At 40.7% G+C, this 21,875-nt stretch overlaps 2 protein-coding genes across 6 annotated transcripts; one reads left to right on the forward strand and one right to left on the reverse strand.

The window, feature by feature from the left end:
* Positions 1-465: 465 nt before the first annotated feature.
* On the reverse strand, positions 466-6,228 carry LOC131319998 (uncharacterized). Its single transcript, XM_058350513.1, has 7 exons — positions 5,415-6,228; positions 4,392-4,703; positions 4,024-4,310; positions 2,434-3,465; positions 2,016-2,184; positions 1,243-1,400; positions 466-1,007 (listed from the first exon to the last, which is right to left on the reverse strand). The coding sequence occupies exons 1-7, from the start codon at positions 6,052-6,054 to the stop codon at positions 765-767; spliced, it is 2,841 nt and encodes a 946-aa protein (XP_058206496.1). The 5' UTR covers positions 6,055-6,228; the 3' UTR covers positions 466-764.
* Positions 6,229-9,204: 2,976 nt separating this feature from the next.
* LOC131319996 (uncharacterized) lies at positions 9,205-21,234 on the forward strand. Of its 5 annotated transcripts, none has more exons than XM_058350506.1 (11): positions 9,205-10,211; positions 10,958-11,234; positions 11,414-11,599; positions 12,023-12,175; positions 12,567-13,031; positions 13,655-15,751; positions 16,710-16,915; positions 17,017-17,172; positions 18,113-18,347; positions 18,879-19,192; positions 20,559-21,234. In XM_058350506.1, exons 1-11 carry the CDS (start codon positions 9,412-9,414, stop codon positions 20,860-20,862), a joined length of 5,193 nt encoding a protein of 1,730 aa, XP_058206489.1. In that variant the 5' UTR covers positions 9,205-9,411; the 3' UTR covers positions 20,863-21,234. The 5 variants fall into 5 exon arrangements, with proteins under 5 accessions (XP_058206489.1, XP_058206488.1, XP_058206490.1 ...); XM_058350505.1 differs by having other exon boundaries at positions 9,207-10,211; positions 13,655-15,763; XM_058350507.1 differs by having other exon boundaries at positions 10,070-10,211; positions 10,969-11,234; positions 13,655-15,763.
* Positions 21,235-21,875: the final 641 nt, after the last annotated feature.

Here is a 21,875-nt window from a genome sequence, read left to right on the forward strand (position 1 = left end):
TTACTTGTGGTCCTTGCAGTTACATGAGCTTTTGTTTTCTCTCTTCACGAGAAGAACACCTTTTCATTTAACCGACAATCGAATTTTTGTGTTTGGTTGAAAACTCTGAAAATGATGGTGCTGGCTAGAGCCCTTACAAAACCTCATTGTTTGGCTTTTGGTAGAGTGGCTTCTTCTCTTTTTGAAAACGGAGTATATCTGATTTGGTGAATATTTCTCTTTTTCTTTCACTCTTCAAAGATAGGAAAACCACTAGGAAAGAGGAGAGGAAATGGAAAAATAGTATTCTAAGAATCGTAAAATTCTCCCCCTCCCCTTTTCCCCCCTTTTCCTTCTTAATTATTTTCTCTTCTCTTCCAGTACTTTCCACAAGTTCCAAACAAAGCATAGGGCTCCTGGTTATGGATGTGCCTGCAGTGGTAATATTACTTCTACCGTTCTGCGAAGGTGGGAAATATTTCATATCGCACCAGATAATAAATTTATTTGGCAAATACAATCAAGTTCTGTACCATCTTTAGTTTCTCAATTCAGAATGTACTCCTTCAATTATACAAGAAAAAATTGTACGTATACCAATTATGTACAGCGTTTAACTTCTAGTTCTGTGTGCAATCACTTACAAATCGAAACAAATGCTTTACAACAACAAACAAGGAGGCAAACGCTGAGGGATGACAATCATCAATCAAATTCCTTCTCCCCTAAAATCACCGGTTCGAATTCACCGAAAGAATAACTTACCGTATCGGATTTAGGTAATGTTAACTGATGGAAGGCAACATGGGGTTCATGCCAAGGCCGGATCCATCAGAAGTACCAGGCTCGGCATGCTTCACTCTCCCAAAGTATCTGATATGACGCAACAGCCTTGCGAGGAACGTGTTATGGCATATCGTTGAGCTGTCGCATACTACGGCTACGTGTTTGCGTGCTCGTGTTATGGCAACATTCATTCGCCTACTATCCCCTAGGAACCCAACTGCACTTAGAGTGTTTGACCGAACCTGAAACAAAACAAGAACATGCCTTGATGGTTGCCAAGAAAAACAACTACGCTTGATTAGAACAGCAAATCCATCTTATTCTGGAAATAAATTGAATAGAGGCAGCTTATGGCCAAGTTAAAATCAAACGAGTGTCCTATTAAGAAGAAGAAATTATGAAAGAAAGCAAAAAACATCGGTAAAATTACTGGGCAATAATTGTAAGCGTGACAGTGTAAGTATTTGAAGAAAATACCATTGAGATAACAACTGCATCAGCTTCCCGGCCTTGAAAGCTGTCAACGGTGGAAACCTCAACACCTGCAGCCTCAGGAAGCTCATCGAGCCTGTCCCTTAACAGCTGCACTTGAGCAACATAAGGAGACTGCACTGCAATAGCTGTAGGTCTAACACCTACATAAATGGGGGCCATAAAAGTTGTTAATCAGCCGAACAACTAGTCCAATTTATCACAGAAAGCAAGATAATGGTTATTTGCTAATGATATTTATCATTTATAGCAAGGTTTATCATCTTGGCAAAATCTTACAATGGGGGGAATAGATGTGCTTTTGGTATTCAAGAACAAACCTTTTTCCAGAATTTTTATCTTCTTAAGAGTTACGATGATCAATGAGCCTTATCTTTTACGTCTACTTCTCGTTTTCCTTCGTTTAGAGAAATGGCAAAAAGAAAAAATAGTACAGCATATTATCTTACGGATTCAGATTATGATGGCTTTGATAGAGTTAAAGAAAATGAGAGGATATGTCCAAGGATGTTAATCAACCTAATAAATGCAAATCATTCGTTTATACAGGAGAGAAGCAAACAAGCTACAAAGACAACAATCCCCTAAGCTGAATACCAAACAACCCCTTAAAACTATCAAACTGTACGCTACTTGTTTGGAAAATTATTTCCCCATAAAGTTTCACGTAGATTATGTTTCTTCAATGAACCAGGTTTTAGGATAAAAATCAAACAAAATACAAGATTGATTTAGCATAAAAAGTCAAGTGTAAATACCAGCATAAATCAAAGAGAAGACATGTTGCACAGCGATATCTGCTTCCCCTTCATTGTAAAAGGAGCCTGTGCCTGCTGGGTCCAAATGCTCCCCACAACCAACCAACAAACTTCCATATGGCATTCGTGTATCAAGCAATAGCAACGGGCATTGTGTTATCCATGTTGGCTGCAATAATAAAAGAAAATGCTCAAAATCATGGCTAGCGAAGTAAACCGAGTGACTAAAAGGCCAAAAGTAACAACAATTGAAGGTTTGTGAAACTCTTTCTTTTCTGCCACATAATATTATAGAAAACGTATTAGCTAATTGTTGTGTTAAACACCAATGTCCAATATGCAGAAAAGAAAATTGTAACACCGTCTAAAACCATAATTGAAAACGGAGGGAATATCCATAAGTAGTGAGTACCCTAACCTTCACAAATGGAGAATCTACAAGGAGATGAGAAGCAACACTCGAAGAGGATTTAAGTAGTCCATTGTACATCTCCTTTGATGCCCAGCTGGCTATCGCATCATTCATCCTATACTGTGTTGTTAACTTAGTAGCAAGTACCCCTTCATGCAAATTTGCTGCTCTCTCCAGTAGAGAGATTCCTAGACCCCCTTCTAAAGCTTTTCTAGATAGAATCACAGGAGCAAGTTGGCATTCATCACCTGCAAGAATGCACCTCTTCCCCTGCAGTATTGGGATCCAGCTAGAAGGTTCAATTGCTTGACCCGCTTCATCAACAACAACTAGGTCAAAGGAATCCAGCCGGCGGATCAGCGGGTCTGCCGCTCCAGTGTTAGTGGCAAGCACCACTTGAGCACTTGATAATATTTCCTTCACAGTCTCCTTCTCTTTCTTCTTCAATGTCTTTCCAAGTTGCTTGAGAAGCTGGCGTATTCCAGCAGCTAAAGAATCATCTTTCAAGCAAAGTCTCAAGTCCTTTCTTAGATCCGATTTCTTCCTCTCAAACTCTGTTAGAAAATCTGCAAGCTTAGCATTCACAATCTCAATTAAGGACTTCGAGGCCACCGTAGGAGATATTCGTGCTGGATTTCCCACACGGACAATGTCTACCCCACTATTAGATAGTTTTTCAACTAAATTGTCGACAGCTGCATTTGTGGGAGCAGTTACAAGCACCCTCTCCCCTTGTCTAACAGCAAGTAGGATCAGTTTTTTAAGCAAAACTGACTTTCCGGTACCAGGAGGCCCTTGTATTACCAATACGGGCCGCTTCTTGTTCACACCTAAGGCAACTGCTCTAGACTGTGAGTCATCATAATTTTCAGAATCTAGTAATCCATCCAATTCTGCTTCGGTCCAATCTGCCAAATGATTCTCCTCCAGCCATGCAACATCTTCTTTGTCTCCAAAAAGTGTAGCCACAACAGCAATTGATGGATTTTTCTTCTGCAAACCTTTCTTCTGAAGCGTCATCAGTGCTTCACAATTGCGCTGCCAAAAAGCGAAGAAGTAACTTTTAGGTAGCTCAAGAAATGAACACATTTCTCCAAGAAATTTGGATGAAAGTTTTCTTAAGCATATGTCACTTTTGTTGATAATAGTCCATACAATTGATTCAATGAAAATATCCACATGCATATATTTTGGAAGAAGTTTCAACGAATGGCAGGTCAGTTAAGCAAGTACAATGGCATGAAGCAGTTATTTGCAAAGGGCTAAAGAGCTGGAATAGAATAGTTAACAGTGAGGGTTCTATCCCTTTCCTTCCCACTGGATTTTAAAGACAGACCAGGGTTCCCCAATACAAAAACTGCATTAACTGAGCACCCAAAAGAGTTGCAGAGATTTGGATGGTGGTTTCTATACTCCAAAGGTAACATTCCATGGAATGAACTGTGATTACTTCATTAGCCTACATTGCCACCTTAGATAGCTCAGCTATACATCACTCAAGAAAGCTAAACTTCACTGCTATTCAGTGGTAGAGGAATTATTCTGCCTCTAAGCATACCCAAGAAATTAGATATGTAACAACCTTTTATGAAGTACCTCGTATGTAATTGTATCAGCCAATCCATAAATGCGATCAATGCGAACAGTTTTGCCAAAGAGCTTCGAGAAGGTGGGGTCACCAGGCCGAGACTCCAGAGCCACACTGATGCTACATCCATCCTCTCCTAAGGTGTTAACAAACCCCTGCATGCAAGAAGAATTTGCTCCTGCACCTCTGCCATCACATGTTCTCACACAAACCATGTCTCCAGGAGAAAGGGTAGTGGGTGGTAACCTGTGATTTCCTTCCACCCTGAACAACACCAAATGCATTCCACCTAAGCCTGCATTTAAAATCCCAAGTTGTAAGATAAAATTACGGTATAGATCAATTTTCTAGTTCGTAAGTAGATTACGAATGTGACCTGTGAATGTGCTGACTGCATTCAAGTTGCAGATGGTATCACAGAGTTCTTGCTCAGCCTGTCCATGGCTAACCAAGAACTCGATTGGCTTTGCCGAGTCAGAACTCTTGTCGGGTGTAGGAACTGCATCCAACTCTTCCTGAGTAAATTCCAATTCTGCATCCCTTTCTATCCGAAGTAGATCTGATAACTGCCTTGTGTAATCGTCAATCCTGCTCTGAATAGCCTTGGCCTTCTCCAGTTCCATCCCTAACCCATGGTGCAGCACAGTCTTTGTCTGTGAAACCTTCCTTGCAATGGCCCTATGCTGAGCTGCAAATCCACCATGTTTGGTCAAGCAATATGTAGAGCTCCCAAAGTAGAAACAAGTGGACAAGTAGAGAGATATGCAATCGTGTCTCGAGTGGGAGTGTATGGTTTATCGGAATGAAGCTGAAATGGTATGGTCATTCCTACGGAATACTTGTTATGACCCTTGGTTACCTATAAAAATGACAGAATGGAATCATCATCCACCAATTAGGGTGAATTAGGAACCATGGAATGATTATTACATTCCTTCCTCAGATCATTCAAACAGATGAAACACTACCCAATTCATACGGACTCGAGTATGATTATTGGGTGCTAGTATGTATCTTTGTGTCAAACAAGCTAATTACCATTTCAAAGACGCCCTAACATTCATAGATAATACGTCAAAAGTGTACCGACATCCGACACCAACTGTCAATGTCTTGATATCCTTGAGATGTTTAATGACATTGATTATTGAAATTCTAACTTGATTGGCATCCTAAGCATATCATTCACCGCCTACTTGAGATGTTAGCAAGATCCTTCTTCTAAAGTAAATGACGTTCACAAGGTACGTTATCGCATTCCATGCATAATACGTGAGTTCTAACCATAGTTCAAACAAAATTCTAATATACATGCTTGCAATCCAACTCAAAACATCACCACACATCAAGTGTCTAACACCGGTACTTAACACATTCCGAAGAGTCCATATAACATTACCCGAATTGGCGAGCTCTTTGAGCAGCTTCCACGACTGGGTCTCCTGCCAATTCTCAACCGCAGACTTCCTCTGCAGCTCCTGTAACACATCCCTCAACTCCCTCTGGAAATGATCGAACAAGGTCGGGTAATGCGTACACGCCTTCAAACACACCGCTTCAAGCCCGAGAGGCATGGGAATAGCAGTGAGATAAGGCTGGGCCTGGATCACGAAAGTCAGGCCCGGACCCATCCTCCCCCTCACCTCCCCGAACTCCCCCTTCACCTCCGCCACGGCGAAATCCGACGCCATTGCTCTCATCCCGTGGGACAACCACCTCACGACCAGCTTACCCAAGTCCCTCCTGCCCAGTGGGTCCCCGTTCTGGTACAGACCCCGCACGTTGACCTTCGGTTCCGGCGGAGGAGGCCGTTGCTTTGGAGAAGGACTTCGGTTTGTTTTGTAGTTGTTCTTGTTTGGGTTTCTGGTTTTGGGTGTTTGAGTGCTGGTGTTTGTGCTGTTGAGAATGAAGCGGCGGAAGCGGTTGTTGCCGGCGGCGAAGAGGGAGATGGAACCGAGGCTGAGGCGGCTGGGGGACTTGGGAGCGAAGGTGGAGGCGCCGCCGCCGCCGCAGAAGAAGAAGCACGATGCTAATTCCATGGTTCGTCGTTGTTCCACTCCCGATGGCGCCGAATCAGCACAGTTTAGATTGCATTAATTGGTTAGTACTTGGAAGTGTTTTTTCTGGCGGAGGAGGGCACACGCCGCGGACTGGGAGCGAATCAGAATTTGAGAGGTGAGGAAGGGAGATCGAAATGGAATCTTGTTTTTATAGAATTTTATGCCATGCACCACACCAAACTGTGCATTTGATCAGTTTCGTCTTATAAATTTTAAAATAATATTTATCGATATTTGTTGACCTTATCGATATTTATTTTTTTTGTATTTTTTTGAGACACGAAATGGGCTCACAAAAATGTAATGATTTAGTGTAATAGATGTATTATTTCTCAATTTTATGGGCTGTCATGGGATGTAGGCCACGTTTTGTTAGGTTCACTTTGGAGTCTCACATGAATATTAGGGACAATTCAATTTTTCAAGAGACCTTTTTAAAATTGTTGTAAAAAATCAGCTCATTTGTAAATCAGCAAGGGCTTCGATCGATTATTTGCTCAATCTTCTAAGAGTAAATTGGGCGTAGAATCGATCAAACCCTTACCAATATTTGACTAACTCATTTTTTACATCGATCCTTAAGAGAGTGTTTTAACTAAATTGAGCAACCCCGAATATTTATAGTGAAACTCTAAACTAGGTTTCACAAAACGCGGTGTACATCTGGTGTACACATACTCCATGGGCTGGGGCGGAGCTATGTTGGGGCCTGAGGGACCTCCGGCCCCAGCTCCCCGAGCATCCAAATTTTAAAAAATTCATTTTGTATATATCTGATTTTGAATATTATTGAATATTATTTGTTTATAGCTATTTATAATCTTAATAATTTTAGTTCGATTTGATAAAAAAAAATCAGTTATTTTCATTTCTCAATTTCTTTCATAAATAAGAAATAAGCACGTGATAATTGATGTAGCCTAAAAAATCATTTCAATATACAAATGTAATAAATTGAAAAATAAAAACTTTATGATATAATAAATAATTATTCTGATAAAAAATATATGTCTATTAAATCGGCCCCTCCCATATTAAAATTCTGGCTCCGCTATTGTCCATGGGCATTTGTTTGTGACTTGTGAGGGAAGGTTTTTCTTCCGGATTTTTTTCCCTATCGAAGGTCGTCAGCCAAAAAGGATTTTTGGATGGAAATCTAAAAAAGAAATGGAGTGGGGCCGCCCGAGGATTGGTTTGGTGGTGCAGGATTCTCTCTGTCTTGTGTGTTTTTCGACTGGTGGACGTGTTGAGTTGCTGTTCTATCCTTTCCTGCGACGTGGTGATTCCCCTGTCGGGTGATTGGCAACTTTATGGAGGCGTATTATCCCCTTGATATCGTAAATTCGCGGTTTGACGAGTCCGTGGCCACAAAGATGACAAACGGAGGCGACTAGGGGTGCAAGTCTAAAACTTGAATCGGAGCTCAATTAGTTTATTAAACAAGTCTATACAAATGGGTCGAATTTTTTCGATTTTGCTATTGTGAGTCTTATATGTAGTGAACAATCCACATTTAATGCAAAAAAAGTTAGAGTTTCAATGTACTTTCCATAGATATTAATGCAATTGTTTTATATATCTATACACTTTTCACATATATCAATACATTTGTTTGCACATTAACCATTGTCTATTGGGTTGAGGTTAGCATTTTCATATTTCGCCCCCCCCCCCCATCGTTTACGAAATCCTGGTTCTGTTCCTGAAATATCTCTTCCTCTCTCCAGGGAGAGCTATCACCAATTCGTGTGGAATGGTGAAGGACCTGGGATTGGTTTCTTGCTGTGATCGAAACAGACAGTCGGATCGCAATCAAATTCGGTGTATCTGAATTGGTGCCCCCGTGGGAGATCTCTGTTGTAGTGTGGGATATAAGGCAGAGTTGAGTGTACAATTTGCTTGTATTGGAAAGACGGCCAATGAACTCGCTCATGTAGTAGCTACCAAGGCGGTTAGAGGATTGTTGCCTGCTTCTTTGGTGTGGCTTCTCACCAAAGGCGGCCAATGAACTCGCCCATGTAGTAGCTTTTTATTGTCTCTATTTTAGCTATAGAGTTTTCTGCTTTGTTGTAAGCCCTTTTGGGCACAGTTTTGGTTATTTAAAAAAAATAAAAAAATACACTACACCGTCTTTGGTTCTCCAAAAGAAGAAGAAGAAGTTAGCTTCAGTGGGCCGAGATGTCGGGGATCAAAAGCATGGGTCAATTAAGAACCGGTCCGTCGGCCACCCAGCCGGCATTGAAAGATTTGGGCTTCGGGAATGAATGAATAAGCCGGGCGATCTGGGCCGCAAACTTGATCGGGAGTCCATGTACGTCGACATAATTCAAGGCGGACTAGGCCTTGGTTAATAGTTGTCAGTTTGGTCTCTCATGGGCTGGATCGGAGACTGGACGAGCCCTCTGGAACAAGTTCACGTACACAGAGACTCAAACATGTGATTCGATTTTTGTTTATATAAATCAAAAGAATTCGAATTCAGGTGCTATCAATTTATTTGAAGTCGGTTCATACAAATTACTTTTTTCTAACTTCAAAGTGGCCTCTCTAGTAGAAGATGGGTTAATGGTCCCCATATTTCGTCGATGTTCGCGTAACATCTTAAACTGCTTTAGACACATGTTTTTTATAGTAATAAAAAAGTAGACAAACAAAATGGACGGATGGAGTATTTAAAACTAAAAATTAGATAATTAATTTTTACACTCTTCTTTTTATGATTGCACTTCTTGTTTTGTCATCTTGTGATGTGCAATTACAAAATTACCCTTACAAGTGTGAGAAATTTCAATAATGAAAGATACTGTAAATTAACATGAGAAATTAAGTTTGTCAAGTTATTTGTCTCATTTCTCTCTGTAGTGGTGGCCTGAATTCGAGTTATACGGGGAGCAAGTTTGGCGTTTCAAGGCTATGAATAGCCTCTAAATCTCTTTTGACTAACATACTAACACTCCGTTAACCTCAATTGATGTATACCGCATGACAACAATAAAATAAAATAAACATATGGAGTAAGAAAAGAAAAAAAAAATGAATCTCCAAATTTTACCTATAAATCTTTAAAATTCGCGTGAATTGATGACGAAATTGACGTGTGGCACGTGGCAGAAGTGCAGAACATACTAAAGGTTCTGTGACGCGTGGGCCGTAGGGATTCGTTCATTTAAGCCCCAACGATCCCGGCCACAAGTTCGTTACAGAAAGAAGCCTCAACCTTCCTCCTCTGTCCTCTCTCAGGAATTCTCCACCCGTCTCCCTCCCCCCTCTCAGCACCTTCAACTCTCTCTCTCTCTCTCTCTAGCTTACGCGCCAATCCACCACGGCACCACCCCAATGACCCTCAACTCCAATTTCCCCCTCCCCATCCCTCACCTAAACTCCCCATCACCGCCGCACCAATCCCTCCCAATCCTCCACCGAAGACCATTCCAAGTCCACCACCGCCGCACGTGGAGGCGCCGCAGGCTCAAACCCAACCGAACCGCATTACTAGTAGTCCGCAGCAGCCAATTCAACAACCCCTTGCCCCTCTTCGAAAGTCTCTTCCAAGACTTGCTCTCCCAATTCCCCTCGGTGAACTCCCTAGATTTACTAGCCCCATCACTTGGCCTCGCCTCCGGCGCCGCTTTATACCTCTCCCGCCTGAATTCCACAGCCAACCGAAACTCTCCGATCTCCGAAATCGGAGACTGGATTCTCTTCGCCAGCCCGACGCCGTTTAACCGTTTCGTAATGCTGCGCTGTCCCTCCGTATCGTTCGAGGGAAGTGAGTTGTTAGAAAACGTCAGCGACAGGCTCGTAAAGGAGGAAAGGCATTTTGTGAAGCTGAACAGCGGGAGGATTCAAGTCAGGGGTGGCGGCGACGACGATGTTTTGAACGAGAAAAAACTGGTGTATCAGAGAGTGTGCGTGAGTACCGATGACGGCGGAGTGATTTCGTTGGACTGGCCGGTGAATTTGGACTTGACGGAGGAGCGCGGGTTGGATACGACGGTGTTGCTTATACCGGGAACTGCCGAGGGGAGTATGGATAGCAATGTCAGGTCGTTCGCATGGGAGTCGTTGAAGCGAGGGTGTTTTCCGGTCGTGATGAACCCTAGGGGGTGCGCTGGTTCGCCACTTACCACGCCACGGTGAGTGAGTTTGATATGCGCATTCGCATCTTGTGAATGTATTGAATAAATACTGTATCATATGCTTGTCAAGAAAAAAGGGGGGAAAAATGTGTTATCGATGAAGTTCTCTAATTTTGTTAAGTATTTATTGAGAGATGTTGCCTAGTTGAAATTGCACTGTGAGTTTGCTAATGCTGGGAAAACATGTTCCTTTAAGGAAAATTAACAATTTTATGTTATGAACCGGCAAATGCCTCGAATTCTTTAAGAGCTCTCTTGGCTCAACATCTACAATGTTTTAAGTATAGCTTGTTGGACTCAATGCCATTGCGATCTACACATTTGATGAATTCATGGCATTAAAAGATGAGAAGAATCGGGAAGAGGAAAAAAACCCTGCAAAACATAGACACCGCACTGCCTGCTTACGTTCTGTTCTCCAATTGTTCTTTCCTACTAAGTATGTTTGTTTGTGTTCCGTGAGCTTTTATGTCTCTGCTTGAAAAAGCACACTACTTCAGTTAATAGGTAACTGACACTGTTTGAGGGAACAAACTTCTTCGGTTGAATATTTGGTACTTTCATATATCCCCCAACGTCACACGTATTTGAAAAGATATATCTATGTGTGTTAGAGTTAGATCTTGCTCACGCTTCCGATTGGGTTTCTATATGAGAAAATTATCTCATTCCCGGTCTCTTTTAGTATTGTTTTACTGAGAACAAGATGATATTAGGACCCCTTAATTACTAAATTCATGTAGGTTATTCACAGCAGCTGACAGCGACGATATCTGCACAGCTATACAGTTCATTAATAAGGCAAGGCCATGGACAACATTGATGGGTGTGGGCTGGGGTTATGGTGCAAACATGCTAACAAAGTACCTCGCAGAAGTTGGAGAGAAAACACCCCTTACAGCTGCCACATGCATCGACAACCCTTTTGACTTAGAGGAGGCCTCAAGGTCCTCTCCATATCACATAGCACTTGATCAGAAACTGGCTGGTGGCCTGGTGGATATTTTGCGATCTAACAAGGTTCGTAATTCTTGCAAAGACCTAGATGTTTGAAATGATGGCTTGAGCCTCAATACTATGAGATGATAGATCTAAAATTTAAATCTACCACTATTCATTGGTAAGCTTCCTGTTGGGTCCATTACTGCTTGTCATTATCTCTTCATTGTAGTGACTGCAGATGGATACTGCAATTTCAGGAGCTATTTCAGGGCAAAGCTAAAGGGTTTGATGTGGAAAAGGCTCTGGTGGCGAACTCCGTCCGAGATTTTGAAAAGTCAATATCTATGATATCTTATGGTTTTGAGGCCGTAGAGGAATTTTATGCAAAATCTAGCACAAGAAATGTGGTTGGAAAAGTGAAGATTCCTGTTCTCTTCATACAGGTGCATATACTCTTTGTGTCAAGCTCTTGGATTTTTAACATGAACATTTCTACTACCATGCTTGCTAAGATGTGTAAACATTTCAATAAACGTGATGTTTCCGTCTATTATGTCCACTTTAATGGTTGACATTGCTGATTTTGACGCCTTCAGTTGATATGCTTTGCATGTCTCTATAAGTGCACGGTGTGACAAGGAAACCATAAATGTAGTTTAAGGCAATGAGAAAGTCAGTATATTTCTAAAGATGCTGCCTACCTTTAAAGTAGAAGTCATTGTGCCATGACACAAGGAGAAACTCTGTCTAGATAGTTCTGTTTAGTCCATCACTATCCATCTCTTGCTAATAATTTGTAAAAGTTTTAACTTCAAATGGCCTGTTATTCCATTTGAAGGAAGTCTGACAACCTATATTGATAACAGAATGATGATGCAGTGGCGCCATTGTTTTCTATTCCACGCAGTTCGATAGACGAAAATCCATTTACAAGCCTGCTATTGTGTTCTTGTTTGCCATCTAGTGTTATTGCAAGTGGAAGATGTGCTATATCATGGTGCCATCATCTCACCATTCAGGTAACAAATTGAATTGTTTGTTTGTTTGATCGATCCCTGAGAAAGTTCTTTCTTTTTTTTCCCTGTCAGAAATTTATTATCCCAAATTCACGGGGTTCTCCTCAATCCAGGTTCCAGAGACTTAAAACTGTTTAGCAACTTTAAGAATGGAAATATTCTCGGACTCTCAGTTTTGTTCGTATGATCTCTATACTGGTTTATGTCATGACGTGCACTGTATTCATAATTCTAAAAGATGATTTTTAGGGTTTTGTTTCATGTTTAAACCTTTGCGCTAGTGTTTTTTTTTGTTAAAGTGTTCGTTAGTGCTAGGCCAGGACCCAGGACTGGCAAATGCAAAAATGCATTCATGCAAGTGTTAGGCTAACGGGCATGCATCTGGCGTGCGCAGTGGCTTGCAGCTGTGGAGCTTGGACTTCTAAAGGGCCGTCACCCTCTTTTGAAAGATGTTGATGTTACCATCAATCCTTCTAAAGGTTTAGCACTGTTGGAAGGCAGAGCATCTGACAAAAATGGCAGAGCAAACAAACTCCTCAATCTTTCACAGTCAAATGTTGTAAATGGGTATGCCGGTTATCTTTTGCAAGAGAAGCTAGAGGAACAGGATACCCCAGCTGGCATTGGTCCAAGATTTAGGCAAGATCAACAGAGAAATCCTGAAATTGAAGATAGAGGATTGCAACAAGAGGCCAATGATACATCAAAGCAGACTATCCCTGTTGATGCTGAATCAGCCACTGAGGAAGTCCATCCTGTTGACGTTGAATCAAGCCAAGTTCTACAGACTGCACAAGTGGTCATGAATATGCTTGATGTAACCATGCCTGGTACTCTGACTGAAGAACAGAAGAAGCAGGTAATTGCTTATTAGTTGCATGAGCGTCTTGAGCATACTCAGGTTGCATGAGCATCTTGTATTTTGGAGATTACTCAGGTTTAAGTCCATTGGATGCTTGATGGAAGCTATGATATTTTGTTATTCAGCTAAATGCCTTGTATCTCCATCGTTTAAATTGAAAATATCAAGGCCTCTGTGTCTTTTTGCGGAAGGTGAATCGAATGGACAATAAAACCAGTAAACCAGTAGAAGCGTCAAGTTTTATTGTTAACTTTTTTGTGTCAGTCTATTATTGCAAGCAAAAAGTTCTTTTCATTGTCATGATGTTGGTCAAATGGCTCATGTACGTTGTTTAGAAACGTTGTAGAGAAAAACTAAAATAGACAGTATGCTGCTCTTGTGCTGTATAGTGCTGGAGCTGCTGCCATATTTTGCTGTGAGATTCTGCTTGGCATGTCATTGACATTGACCTCCAGAAATCAGAAATAAAAGCCGTCCGTTTATTCTCCTCTTATGAACCCGCTATCTACTAATAGTACTTCTCAATATATTTCCTTCTATATACTTGGTGTAGTTGGCATTTATTTGTGGTGTCAGAAGTTTTTGTAATTGAATTACAATCAGTTTTCATTTGTGTCTAGGCCCTGAATGCCGTGGGGCAAGGAAAGACAGTTATGGACGCTTTGCAAGATGCCGTGCCTGAAGATGTTCGTGCAAAACTTACAAACGCTGTTTCTGGAATATTGAATTCTCGGGGGACCAATGAGAAACTTGATGGACTAATGAATGTCGGTCCGATTGTGGCATCGGGGTTAAATGCAAAGATCCAGGAAAATGTTGGGGGAGTATCTAGTGGAGGAGGCAATGAAGATCCTCGTTCATCAGGGGTTGATGATGACCTGGCAGAAAGCCATAATGATAATGAAGTTTCATTGGACGAGACTGCTGTGGGACTTGAGCCAGAGCTTCAGGCTTCAGATACGCTGCAGAACCCCATCGACACAGTTCAAGTTCAACCAATGCAAAATATGGATATTTCCAGAGAACTAACTGCTAAAAATTCTGATTACAGTGAAAATGGGTCAGATACAGGTGCTCAGCCTGATTTCCCTAGCCAGCCTGAAAGCGCTAGCACTGAGGATTCTGCGAGTGACCAGAACAAAATGGACCAGTCGTATACCGCATCGTCCGCTGAGGCCCAACCGCCGGAGAGTGTTGGAAATGATCATCTGAAGAGTGAGGAAAAAAGCAGCAATTCTATTTTGAATCAGAGTAGCTCTGATTCTCAGACCTTCAGTGTTTCCCAGGCATTAGATGCTTTGACAGGGATGGATGATTCCACGCAAATGGCTGTGAACAGTGTATTCGGTGTAATAGAAGATATGATCACTCAACTGGACAATAAAACCGAAGTTGACGATAAGAATGAGGTCGTGGAAGAGGGAACTGGCTCTCTAACTGAGAACCCTCAATTTGCTAAAGAGTATAATGGCTCCGTGAGGAAAGAAAAAAGAGGAAGTGATCTGAACTCACAATCTGACATGTTAGATAATATGTCTTCAAATGGAGGGAGGGATTCACTGAAGGATTCAAGAACCAGATGGGTGGAGGAGGAGAAATATATAGAAAGCCCTGATTCATTTAAGGGGAACAACATTGATAAGTCTGGGGAAAATCATATGGTTAGCCATGTGAATAAGGCAGGAAGTGGAACAACTGAATTGTTGGCAAGCAGTAAACCTTTGTCCGAGCAGTCAAATAAAGTTAGACATTTGCATACCATACCATTGTTTATAACTAGAAACGCATATGGTGACCCTTTTTACAAGGAATACCTTCGTAAGTATCTACTTTCAAAGGTACAGAATGCTGAATCGCTAGACTTGGATAGAACTACTGCTTTGTTTCTTGAGTATATTCCAGAAAAAGACCAGTGGAAGCTTTTAGAACAACCTGAAAATAATGAAGGTTCTGGTGCTGATATTGCTCCTCGGGAAGGTGTCAAGGAAGTTACTCAAGCTCACTCACCTTCAAAGGCAGATACAGACCAAATTATTGAACCATCATATGTTATTATGGATGCTGAGCAACAACAAGAACCTGTTCGAGAGAATAACGCAGTAGACAAAACGAATGAAGGAGTTGCTATCAGAAATGATAGATCAGAGAGCTTTGTTAAGAATGTTATATCGGATTCGTTGAAGGTCGAAGTTGGCCGAAGGCTAAGTGCAGAAAGCATGAATGAGATGGAGCCCAATCTTTCCAGAGATATTGAACACTTTGCAAATGCCGTGTCTCTGGCTGCAAGCAAGAGTCAAATATGGTTCTTGGATGGTGAAGACTGCAATTTAGGAAAACTAGGTACACTTAATGGAGAGGATTTAGTAAAGGCTATGTCTTTTGCTATTCAGGAAACCAGTTATTTGACAAATGTTCTCCCATATGGTGTTATTGTGGGCTCTTGCTTAGCTGCTTTGAGAAAATTCTTTGATGTCGCTGCAGTAAATGGTATTGACCAAAGGGAAGTTATGGCCCTTGATCAAATTGACCCTTCTGTGGAAAGGAATCGTGTTCACCTAGTTGAAACAGAGACTGATCGAGTTCTTGTTAACAAACTTGACGATAATTACACTGAGTCCAAAAGCACAGATGGACAAAATATTGATTTAAGCAAAGTAAGCAGTGGGACCATCATGGCTGGTGCTGTGACAGCTGCCCTTGGAGCATCTGCTTTGCTGGTGCGTCAACGGGTAACTCTTTGATCTCTTAGCAATGTCAAATACTGAATTTTTCACCTTTTTCTAACTGACTTCTACTGTAAGGAACTAAGACATACAGACACAAACACGAAGATGTACGGATATGGGATACTATGTCGTCACATACTCCCTCCGTCTCAATTTAAATGTCCCCTACGAATGAGCACTTTAATTTGGGTTAAGAAAATAAAAATAATAATATGTAAAAATATATCTTTTGTGGGTTTGAAAATGCACGGAAATCCGTAGGGGACATTTACATTGGGACGGAGGGAGTATAACAATTGGACAAAGTTAGAAATTCTCATAAACACACTAAACTCATTGACGAACTACTGTAACAGTGTTTAAAACTCTATCATGAACCTGCAAATATGATCGGAGAAGAGTTTCGAACACATGTATTGATCCCTGTATATCATCCCTGCAAGGCATTCGCTAACTATCAAAGGGTATTGGGCCTATTGGCAATTCGAAGCACATGTTTATCAAATGCAAAGCAATAAAGTTTTGTAAAGGATTGTTAAGCATAGCGCATTGTGAACTGTGAAGTGAAACTAACCAATGCATCCTAGACATTGTCAGAACCAAATCATAGTTTACATTACACTGTAATTATTCTCACCAACTTTGGCCTTGTTCCCATGCAAGTGTCTTATGACGTCGTTTGTCCTGAAAGTTGTCCCTTTTTTTTTGTTATTGCTCCCTGTAAAGTTTAAGAAGTTGTTTGCCTATCTACCCCATATGGTCTCGACATTTGGGATGTAGAATCAAGCGATGTTGAATCAATTCACTAATACTTTACATACACAAATATTAAGCTTGCGAGATCATGCCTCTTTTCCTTTCCTATTATTATGTCTTCACTTTCTGTTTCCCCCCCATTAATGGGTCTTTCGTTGCTTCTTATGCTTGTTGGTGATTCATGGGCATGAAGGATTCAGATAAAGGTACACCAACATCTCGAACCTTGGCCAATTCCTCTGAGGAGAAGGAAAATTGTCACGAGGAGCCTGACAAGCTTGAGCAGCATATCTCAGAGAAAAGCGAGAATAACATAGTTACAAGCATAGCAGAGAAAGCCATGTCTGTTGCTGGTCCAGTGGTACCTGTGAAAAAAGATGGCGAAGTGGATCAAGACAGGTCTAATCAGTTGTTTAGATTTACCTTATTTCCCTTTCCCAAACTCACTCATCATTCGGATAAAAAAAAAAACTCACTCATCATTCCCTCTGTCTAATCAGGCTGGTGGCATTGCTGGCTGGATTGGGACAACAGGGTGGCATGCTGAAGCTGTTTGGTAAAGTTGCTATGCTTTGGGGTGGTATACGGGGTGCTATGAGTTTGACTGATAAGCTTATCTTATTTCTGCGTCTTGCTGAAAGGCCTTTGTTGCAGAGGTAAATTAAGAGACGAATGTCGTATCTGTTAAAGCATCCAACTCCAAACCAATTGGCAAAGAGTGGAGAGGCCGCCCAGGCTCATATACTAGTATTGGAGGAGATAATTAACCAATGTGGGACAAATCCCAACAGTATCTACTATTTCTTTCCTATGCATCTAGTATATTAATTGGAAACAGAACAAAGAATATTTAAATTTACTGGAAGCAGAAGAAAATTCTTCATACATCACATGAAGAAGATACACATCTAAGATTAAATAAAATCGAGTGGAGAGGCTAAGAATTGGAGCGATAACCAATGCTTGAAGTTGTACTCTATTGTTGCCATAATGTATCAGATACGTTACTTGCATTTCAAACCCTTGTAACTCGTTTGTTTGTTCTATTCCTTTTGCAGGAGGTTAAAAATAGCATTCCAATATCTTGTATTATCTGTGCACCTGTTGTTTGCTGCTTTTGGTTGTTGATTATGGTCTAGTCAGCAGTTTTCGTAAAATCGTCTTGAAGAATTACCTTATCCGACGTGGACAATCTTGATCTTTTCTATGTCACCGTTTTTCTCCTTTCTTTTTATTGCTCCCATTACAGGCATCTAGTTTCTGTAATTCTAACTGGGTTGGGGCCATGTCTTATGTGACATATTAGCTCATCATTAGTGGTCATCTGTATATGAATGACTCAATAACAACTCTTCACTCATACAGTCATACTGCTTCTTTTCTTTGTTTCAAAGCTCAACAGGATGGACTAGTTGTGCTTTGTTGGTTTCAAGTAACGTGTCATAAGAAGGCCCGACAGTGGATGTGTTTAGCACTACACAAGTCTTTATTCATTTTGCTTGAGTATTTTTCAAATATTAATGATTTTCCAGTAACTCTTATTGTCTGTCTAAATATAGTGTTCATTGATATACTTGTGCATTGTTCTTCCCTTAGGATACTTGGGTTTGTCTGCATGGTGCTTGTTTTGTGGTCACCAGTTCTTGTTCCGCTACTTCCCACACTTGTGCAGAGTTGGGCATCACATAACTCCTCCAAATTTGCTGAGCTTATTTGCATTATTGGCCTCTATTCTTCTATCGCAATACTTGTTATGCTATGGGGAAAAAGAATTCGAGGGTATGACAATCCATTTGAGCAATATGGGCTGGATTTTACTTCGTCATCAAAGGTATGGATTTATGTTTTGCACAAGACAATATCAACAACGTCCTTAACTGGAAGTGCAGGAAATGCATATTGTTAAGAAAGCGTCAGACCGCTTTTTCACCATCTATCCTAAAACCAATTGGTGTTAGGGAGGGCTTCAATTAAGTCTTTTATGGCATTCGACATCGCACCCGCAAGTCTGTTTTTAGAGCGGTTGCAAGGAGTGGCATTGTGTAACCAAATCTATGGAGGCACTCCGGGCCCAACAGAAAGTCTACCCTCCTTGGGGTTGGCTACATGTACCCTTGTACATCGCTTTATTTAGAGCCACGCATAAAATTTTTGGCAAATGATTCTCTTCTAGACCTTATTCGCTGTTTGTTTGTTTATTTAATTATTTGATATCAAGGTTAATATAGCACATTTGGTTATGAACACCCCCCATTCCCCCGGCCTCAAGTTTTCAAGTTCATGTTTTCAAGGACTCCAGATGCTTTGGCAATTTTTAATCTTACCGAGCTTGGAGAATAAGCTAATGAGCTCTTGCTTGCAGATCCAAAACTTTCTGAAGGGATTGGTTGGAGGAGTTGTGGTTGTTTTATCAATACATTCTTTAAATGCATTACTCGGCTGTGTTCGTCTGTCATGGCCTTCCACTTTCATTTCATATTCTTCGGATATTGTGTCATGGATCAAAGTATATGGCAAGATGGTTTTACTTGTTGCTCAAGGAATGGTGACAGCAACAGGTGTTGCCTTGGTAGAAGAACTGATATTCAGGGCATGGTTGCCAGATGAAATTGCCACAGATCTTGGATATTACCGTGGTATTATTATTTCAGGACTTGCCTTCTCCTTACTTCAAAGGTATGTTTGTCAACACAATCTCTTGATGTTGGCATTTCAAGAAAAGAAAGAATGGAAAAAAGGAAACTTGGTTATTGAAAGCTTTATCCTGCTTTAGGATTTTTGCTTATTGGAAATTTGGAAATGCAATCACTTTGAATATGAAGATCATATGAAATTCGGTAGTTTTATAGTTGAGTTTTTGGGATTCTATCTTCATGTACATAAAATGGAGTAACTTTAACACGGTTCACTAGTTTTTGTTGGACAAAAGCAGTCCTTGAAGCTTAGAATTGAAGTAGAATAGTTGGTTGGTAAAAGCCAACACCAATTAGGGAAACTATGTTGGGTGGGGTTGACGGTGGTTGGTTGAGTTGAGGGTGCCGGACAGTAGTCAAGATGATGGTAGTGTATGCGATGGTGCTGGTGAAATTGGGAAGATGACATACCAAACAGTCTGAAAGACCAACATCCTTAGTTTGTACAAAATTCCATTGCAGGGGACAGTAACAATCAGGGGCGGACCCATTAAGGGTCCTAGGGCACGTGCCCCTACCCCATTCTCTGAAATAACATTTTTTTTTTTCGTATTCAAGAGTGTTCGGACTAGCCTACTCTCACCTTGATTGATCTCTGGGGATCAATTCCACCGTACACTAGCGGCGTCTTAGGGCATGTGTCCCCACCCCATTCTCCGAAATAACATTTTTTTTTTCATATTCAAGAGTGTTCGGACTAGCCTACTCTCACCTTGATTGATCTTTGGAGATCAATTTCACCGTCCACTATCGGCGGGATTGGTTTCATAAGAGTTGATAGCACGTGTAATGTTTTGAACTTGAGACCTTAGGAAAAAACAAATATCTAAGTCTCAGACTTTGACCACCGAACCAAATCCTTGGGGTTTAAAATTTTCAAATAACTTCAGTGCCCTTCAAAAATAGTCTCTAAATTATGGTAATGTTCAATGTCTTCACTTATAGATATTGTTGTGAGACATCACACTTAATAAGACTTTTTTTTGGAAGTTCACTTGAAAGAACAATAACATACTAAACTAAAAGTGAGGGATGAAATTCATTATTATTTCCTTTATGAAATTCTTATTTACCACCGTTAGTAATATGTGCCCCCACTAACTTAGATTTCTGGGCCCGCCACGGGTAACAATCCTCTTCAGATTTTCTTGTTTTGAAATTTCATGTGACAATTCAATCTTAGTGTAATCTTCAATCTTTCGCATATATGTATCACAATTCATGTTTCATCTCATGGCAGAGCCTACTTTTTGAGAATATTTTTTGATTCTAACAATTGAGTGACCATGTGGATTGGGGAAAATGGCTTCTAAAAAGTGACATGATCCTTTCCTTCAACTGTTTTTCAGGTCCCCATGGGCAATTCCGGGCCTATGGCTTTTGTCATTGGGTTTGGCAGGAGCTCGGCAAAGAAGCGGAGGTAGCCTCTCCATTCCAATTGGGTTGCGCGCAGGCATAATGGCTTCAAACTTTGTCCTACACACGGGTGGTTTCTTGACTTGTAAGCCCAATTTTCCCATGTGGGTAACCGGTCCTCACCCGTTCCAGCCATTTAGTGGGATTTCTGGTCTTGGTCTCTCTTTACTTTTGGCAATGGTTCTTCATCCAAGGGAGCCGAACCCATCAGAAGAAAAGCACAATGATAATTCGTGAATTCAAAATTTCAGGAATCGAGACAGAGTTGATTGCAAAGAATTTTCTGCATATTTGTGGTCACTCTGTCTCAGTCCTACATCCACTGTAAACAGAGTTGGAATGCTTGTGGAAAGTAGAGAAGAAATCAAACACTCAGATCGTGAAGGGCCCAGACATTTCCAGCTTGCTTCAAGGGCTGGCATTCTCAGTGGCTAATGCTGTGTTTGGATGACAGTTTTGAAAAGAATTTTTGAGGTAATGATGGAGAGAGAAAGTAAGGTAATAATTGAAGATATGGGTAATATATGGAGAGATATAAATAGAGTAATAATTGAAGATAATGAGAGTAATGATTAGAAGTACGGGTAATGAGTATTTTTTGAGTTGAAATTTTTTTTGCAAGTTATTATCCAAACAAGGTATAAAAAAACTCAAAGTAGAGATATAAAAATAAATATAACACTTTGAGAGCATCTCCGGTCTTGACCCATTTTAAGACTCAAATTTAAAAATGGGATAAAAATCACAAAAATCTCTTTCCAATCTTTGACCCAAATCCTTCCCCATTTTGGGTTTTACCCATTTTTTTGTCCAAATCTGAGATAACTTTTGTCTTGACCTATTTCTCCAACGGCTAGTTAGAGAGGGAGAGAAAGAGGGAGATGTGTAAAATTTGGGTTTGATGGTTGGAGATATGTCTACCCAAAATGAGTTTTTACCCAAAATTTGACTCAAATTTGAGAAAAAATATGGGTGAAGGCCGGAGATGATCTGATATACCTTAAAATGAGTCTTAATAACAAATTAAGATGATTAACATAATACAGACTCCAAGTTTTGTTGAATTATCTGAAAATTCAAGCATTTTTTAAGCATTTTTTAAGCAAAAGAAAAAATACACAATTTTTTTTTGTGCCACCTGAGATTCCGGTACAAGCCCGGTATCATTCGGTACAGGCCGATACATCTTATATTAACCGGTACAGGTCGGTATTTGGGACGGTACGAAACATCGATGTGTACCGTTATAT

Source organism: Rhododendron vialii, chromosome 3a, assembly GCF_030253575.1.
Source record: "Rhododendron vialii isolate Sample 1 chromosome 3a, ASM3025357v1".
In the NCBI taxonomy this organism is placed as follows: Eukaryota; Viridiplantae; Streptophyta; class Magnoliopsida; order Ericales; family Ericaceae; genus Rhododendron; species Rhododendron vialii.

Bases quoted from the DNA above. Each gene is read 5' to 3' on its own strand.
- LOC131319998 (XM_058350513.1), bottom strand. From the start codon at position 6,054: ATGGAATTAGCATCGTGCTTCTTCTTCTGCGGCGGCGGCGGCGCCTCC. The intron at 4,704-5,414 runs GTAATGTTATAT...GTGGATTTGCAG, and splicing joins CAAAGAGCTCGCCAATTCGG to CTCAGCATAGGGCCATTGCA. The intron at 1,008-1,242 runs GTATTTTCTTCA...GTTTTGTTTCAG, and splicing joins ATGCAGTTGTTATCTCAATG to GTTCGGTCAAACACTCTAAG.
- LOC131319996 (XM_058350505.1), top strand. From the start codon at position 9,412: ATGACCCTCAACTCCAATTTCCCCCTCCCCATCCCTCACCTAAACTCC. The intron at 12,176-12,566 runs GTAACAAATTGA...TGGCGTGCGCAG, and splicing joins GCCATCATCTCACCATTCAG to TGGCTTGCAGCTGTGGAGCT. The intron at 19,193-20,558 runs GTATGTTTGTCA...ACTGTTTTTCAG, and splicing joins GCCTTCTCCTTACTTCAAAG to GTCCCCATGGGCAATTCCGG.